Consider the following 6,410-nt stretch of genomic DNA (forward strand, 5'->3'; position numbering starts at 1 on the left):
ATATACGTGCGCTGCGCACTCGTGCTAGCCTCGGTTCCCCCACCACCGCGGGCCCACCAGTCGCCTCCTGACTGGCGAGGCTACTGCGCAGGCGCCGCAAGCCAGCGGTTTTTCCTAGTTGTAACTTGCATCAGCTCCGCACTCGGCGAAGTGATCTCGAGCGGAGAGGACGTGTTCGCGAAAGCTCCGCCGTCTCGTCGGCGGCAGTTCTCGAGGAAGTAAAAGTGTGTGTTTGAGTTCTCAGTTTCACAAGTGGGCGTAACTTCACTCGTGCACTAGACCTCGTTGCCGTCGGTAGGACTGTCGTCACCTGAACAGTGAACAACACGGCAGCAATTTGTGATTTGTCGGAGGAGGACCTGTGTAGTGTTATCAGTGATCGAAGTGTGAATTTTGAAGACAGCTGGAACCAAGCATGGTATGTTGGCTGCGGTACAATGGATTCGCCGCAAATGTATGACAACGCTCATCCTTCAGTAACGTCAGTGGACATTGCGGCTAAAAAAGTGCTAGTGAACGGTCAGAATAGCAGCCCCATCTCGTCGATCAACAACACAGGCAAGGCTACAGGTGCGATTCTTCTGAAGCATCAACAGTACCACCTGCAAGAGCACCAGGGAGATCTGGCAGACCTGAATACCCCGGAGATATCGTTAGATCTGCAGAATCTAATAGAGGACAGTCAGTTTAACGAAGGACTTTTTACGGAAATTTTGAACGGGCAGCCGCACGGTGTAGTGAAGAACGCGCACCACAGCCACCACCACCATCACAGCCACCACCCGCACGCCGGCCACCACCCTCACCCCGCGGCGCAGCATCTGCCTTCGCACCACCCTTCCGCGCGCTCGGCCAACACGGCTTCGCTGCTCGGCTCCGCGTACCCCCGCACTACTTTGGCGTATATGCCCCAGCCCGTCCACTCGGGCGCGACTTACAACTCTGCGGCGGCAGTCACCGCCGCGAACGGCGCTAACTCGAACGGCAGCACCGTCTCCGAGAACAGCTCGTCGGCGTCGACGGGCTCCGTGCCGAGCATCAAAGAGGAACCACTGGATCCTGCGGATTTCCGCGGCGCCGCATGCCAGCAGCAGGGAGGCGGCAGCGGCGGCGCCAATGCAGCCGTGCCAGTGCCGTACTCCGGCGCGGCCTACTCGCCCCCGTCCGGTAACTTCGTCAGCAACGGGGGCGGCTCGACGTTCACGACGCTGGTGACGCCCGGCGCCGCGGCGGCGGCGGCCGCTGCGGCGGCGGCGGCCGTGCACGGCCACCACCCGCACCCGCACCACCACCCCCATCAGCTGCTGGCCGCGGCGACTCTGGGCGCCGCCAAGGCCGGGGGTGCGCCCGCGCCGCCTCCGTCCGCCCCCAAGCCGCCGCAGATGCACCACCACGGCTCGGCGGGCGGCGGCGGCCGCAAGAGCTCGAAGGCGATCGACAAGGCCAGCGACGAGTACCGCCGGAGGCGAGAGCGCAACAACATCGCGGTGCGCAAGTCGCGCGAGAAGGCGAAGATTCGGTCGCGGGAGACGGAGGAGAAGGTGAAGCTGCTCGTCAAGGAAAACGAACGCCTGCAGAAACGCATCGAGCTGCTGACGGAAGAGCTGAACGTGCTGCGGTCGCTGTTTGCCAACGTGGGTGTCGTCCCGGAGCAGCTGCACCGCGAGATCAACAAGCACCTGGATGCCTTCCAGCAGCAGCACCAGGGCCTGTGATGGGGGCGTTCGGGACCGGACTCCGGCCCGACCCGACACCACCAGCACGCCGTACCTGTACCTGAGGGCGCGCCAGGTAGTATTAGCTCTGCTGACGGACCTACTAAATTTGTTTCGCCGCAATTCTTGCTCGGACAGTCGAGTGTGCAGTGCATGTACAGATAAGACGTTCACCGTGCGCGAGTGTCACGACCTGCACAGGCAGAGTTTCGGCTTGGCTCCCTGATGTCAGTCGAGGGCGAATGTCGCCGCTCCTCTTCAGTAAAAAATATTCTCAGAGAAATAGTTAAAAGACGGTCTGGCGTAGGACCTGTAGATCTCCTGTGCTTTATTTGCAGAACGTTTCCATTCCTTTTACTTCTCGCACTAAAATTGCCTTTTCATGTCATCTGTCACATTTCATTAGTACCCTGTAATATAAACTGAAATGATTGCTCTTTGGCCTGGAGCAGGTGTGCACGTCAAAGATTGCGCTAAATTACCTGTTACATCGAGCCCCTTCGATGCAATAAAAAAAATCTCATTTCACGAGTTAAAAAAACTGTCTTATAAATTATCATCAGTGTCCCAACGTTGGTCTAATCTGTTTTGTGTATTTTTGATACCCTTCATCTACTGTCGAATTCCGTTTAGTGCCTTGCAAAGTGTTGTACTGTAGCCTACGATGTAAATACGAGTAAATGAATGGTTCCTAATTTGGTGTAGTGCGAAATTTTTGTACAGTCGTCAGAATTTCTATTCTTGGATGCAGTACTCTGCGCATACTGTAGAACTTCTACAGTGGAAGTATACTGGTGCTTTCAATTGCAGTTGTGTAACAATTTAGTCTTTTTATTCGTATAATTTATACGAGAACATATATGTTCGTATCTTTTAACAAAAATTAGACTAATGAAATATATCAGTAATTTTCTATGATTTTTATTGAGATAACGATTCTATATTTCTGGACTATATTCTCATAATGAGTGACATTTTCTATACTAACTGTTCCGTTCCAAGAGTTGTGACAGATGTATATTTCTAATGAACATGTACAATAAATGCATGTAATTACTATATGTACAGACAATCTGCAAATTGTGTGTTTCCAGCTGCAATAACAATGATGCACATGTATATGAAGTGTAATTTACTATGTACATGAGGAAGACAAGACTTCAATCATTGTGTTGGTCTCTAAATTGTGATCGCCTCAACTGTGTAGAAAAGAATTAAATCTCATAGTATTTAAATTTTAGTGCAACATTTGTTTTTGTTGAATGTAAATTTTAATAATAAATACGTTGAATTATGAAATAAAATATATAATTGAAAGTTACTTGTTGAGCAGTTTTATTAGATTTTATTTAAGTTGTGTGATACATAAAGTTAAGAAATTGCAGGATATTTTCAAGGTATCTGAATTAGATACTGATTGTTTTTAATTTTATAAAGAAGCTTCTAGAGAATTGGAAACCTACAATGTGTGGCAAGCATGACTTGTGCTGTTTTGTTTATTAAATATTGTTCTGTCATTGCATTAGACAACTGAAGCACGCATGCAAAATTTATGCAATCTCATCTGAATTTGATCTAGATAAAAAAAAATTGAAAAAGAGACGTCATAACTGCAGGCTGTTAGGTTCAGTAGGCTTCATCACACCAAAGACTGCACTGTCATTCGAAGTTCTGATAACGGCAGCAATATAGACAATTATAGCTGGTATAATCAAAAGAAACGAAGGTCATGTGTGTTTGTGTGAAACTGGTATGAACACATATTTATACGTTAAAACTAGTATTTATTTTTGTTTCCATAAATGTGGTGAATGTTAACCAGCAGTGAATGTATAGTGTATGACAGTGTGAAAACTTCTTGTCATGTGCACAAAAGTATATTTTGATAAAAAATATATGATAAATAGAAGAAACAATGCATTCTTTTTTTTCATGTGACCTTTTCTAGCCTAGACTCTCTCCTCACCTGTCGAAACTGAAGAGATGTTCTGTTGTCAGAATGTGCTAACACAATAAGTGAAAGAGCTGTAAATTTATTACGAGAAAAATAAGTAGCGTAAAAAATGTGAGAGGAAGGTAAATATTATAAATCCATGTTTGTGAATATGTGATGCAGAACTGTACACAAGGAATGTGCGAGTAGAAAACTTAAATTTCTTTTTGAAGTGCTATAGTAATATTCTCTCTTGAACTGAGAGTGCGTTGAAGGATGTTTAACAATAATGAATTATATCTTTTATGCCTTTACGTTTATCGATAGAACAATTTGCTTTCAGCTATGACACAATTTTTCCATTTTTATTGGAGATATCAAAGTAGGCGGCACAATTTTCAACACAACATATTCTTGACTGGTAGACGATAAACATTAGTGAGTGATGTTTCCAGACTTGGATAACCGACATTTGGTAACGCAGTTTGATACTTGTTATTTCAATTTGTCGTATTACGTATTCATACATAAAGCAGACTGCAGAAGAAAGTTGTTACGGAAGCAGTGGACCTCAGAGACCCACACCAGGTAAGCAGATATGCATTACTTAGTTTTAACGCAGCTACTTGTCATGACTCGTTCGCAGACTGGCTGCCTACGATTTTACCAATGTTTATCAAATGATACGAGTGGAGCATACGGTACACGTATGCCTTTGAGAGCTAACTACGCAACAGTCCATAGTCCCGGAACTGGAAATATTCGGCACGTTGGACCGTAGCTAGAAACATTAACACATTTGCACTGTTATATTACTTTGGTTTGCTGCACACTTACAAAACAATTTTGGTCATAGTAAGGCGTCTAGAATATATGGCTTGTGTTGTCAGCAATTCACTTCTACTTACAATCTACACACAGTTTTCTTTTCGAAGTTAAGCTGTACCGCCTTTTTTCATTTTTCTGTGTAAGGTATTGCGCGAAATCAGACTTCACTCAGTAATATATCAGGCAAACTATAGGTTAATGTTGACTAGAGAATTAGCTTCATCCACGTCATTGAATTTACAATTTCTCAAGTTTTAATGTACTTGATAAGTACATGTTTTAAAATAGACTACTTACTGAAAGGGTTGCACTTTTTTGCATTAATCACTTCTATTAATAAATATCATAATTACCACTTATTTGATGTGTAGTATAATGAAATATAAATTTTAAAAAATACAAGGCTTGTGCTCTTCCGAATGAATATTTGACACTCTCCTAGATTCTCCGTAGTCCTTGCTTTTTGTTGTTTTCTGCCTTTGTCGTACGTGCATTGTGGATTTCATCAGAGGAAGATGCCTGACTAAAATGCTCCCAGAAAGTTTTTGTCTCTCCCTCGATAATGTTCTCGAGTGCTATACGGTGAGGCAAAGCAGTACATGTACTTCCTCACTCTCTTGTGAATTTTTAGGACGCGTCTTCGGGCACAATCGCTATCGTAGGCAGTCGTTTTATGTTTATCTCGGAGTGGCAGTTGCACTTAGCTGTTCATAGACGGGTGCCCCCTTGTAGCCTGCAACCTCACACTACTATCGTTATCGCTCCGTCACGTGATGAATCTTGTTGCTTCTAGCTAAGCCGATTTCGCGCAGCGGAGCTCACAAGACTTTAATATATAGGCCCATCATAGTTTTTGTTTCTTCTTGCTATTAATATGAAATTATGGAAACGCTTTTTAAGAACTGCTTCAGCACTTCCGCGCGTCAAGATGTGTAATTACAAGTCTAGCTTACTTCTGATTATACTAGGGACTTGGAACTTAGACTGTGTGAATCTAAGGGAACACAAGTAAAGGGATTTCATTCCTAAACTGAGTTAAACATCGTGTCGTATTCGGCCTTAACTTAAGACAATCACAAGTGATAATGAAGTCCGCGGTTCGAAACTTGTTCGGGTTTAATCATTTCTCGTACTTTCCCGTCTTTTACGCTGTTTTCCTTTCTAGCTTCCAGTTCAATTACGAAACTATGTTTTCCTAAGTTCTGTCGATGGTCGTAATGCTGTGTCGCATAGGTGCTAAAGAGAAACGAAAGCAAGTGTGGTGACGTTGTATGCTGTGTTATTGCTAATCTCGAAGAAAATAATCAGTTTAAGAGTACTCGTTTGTATTGCATAAAATAATGGGATTCGGAAACCGGTCTAGTGCCGAGCGAGGTGGCGCAATGGCTAGCATACTGGGCTCACATTTTGAAGGACGGCGGTTCAAATCTGCCTCCGGTCATCCACATTTAGATTTTCCGTGGTTTACGTAAATCACTCCAGGCAAATGCCGGCATGGTTCCTTCGAAATGACACAGTCCATTCTTTCTCATTCCTTAGCAAAACAATCCGATCTTGTGGTCCGTTACTAACGACCTCGTTATAGGCGGGATGTTAAACCCTAATCTACTTTCCTTGCACGCGTATGCCTTCTGATAAATAATAAGGAATATCTGTTGAATGAATTGACTGCCTGTTTAACACAGAATTTTGAGTAAGGGTAACCAAAAGAAAAAACGAAGAAGGTAAGAGAATGACAAGAGGCTAGAATTTGGAATTGCAGAAGACGAAGTGCAAGAACCGGCCCCTGTGGACGAGCGGTTCTAGGCGCTTCAGTCCGGAACCGCGCAACTGCTACGGTCGCAGGTTCGAATCCTGCCTCAGGCATGGATGTGTGTGGTGTCCTTAGGTTAGTTAGGTTTAAGTAGTTCTAAGTCCTAGGGGACTGATGACCT

The 6,410-nt window shown here is 44.7% G+C and overlaps 1 protein-coding gene across 1 annotated transcript; it reads left to right on the forward strand.

The window, feature by feature from the left end:
- LOC124619311 (CCAAT/enhancer-binding protein-like) lies at positions 1–3,628 on the forward strand. Its single transcript, XM_047145619.1, has one exon. The coding sequence runs from the start codon at positions 438–440 to the stop codon at positions 1,713–1,715; it is 1,278 nt and encodes a 425-aa protein (XP_047001575.1). The 5' UTR covers positions 1–437; the 3' UTR covers positions 1,716–3,628.
- The last annotated feature ends 2,782 nt before the right edge of the window (positions 3,629–6,410 follow it).

This window comes from Schistocerca americana, chromosome 6 (assembly GCF_021461395.2).
Source record: "Schistocerca americana isolate TAMUIC-IGC-003095 chromosome 6, iqSchAmer2.1, whole genome shotgun sequence".
Classification (NCBI taxonomy): domain Eukaryota; kingdom Metazoa; phylum Arthropoda; class Insecta; order Orthoptera; family Acrididae; genus Schistocerca; species Schistocerca americana.

Excerpts from the sequence above, each read along its gene's own strand:
- LOC124619311 (XM_047145619.1), top strand. The coding sequence starts at position 438 with ATGGATTCGCCGCAAATGTATGACAACGCTCATCCTTCAGTAACGTCA.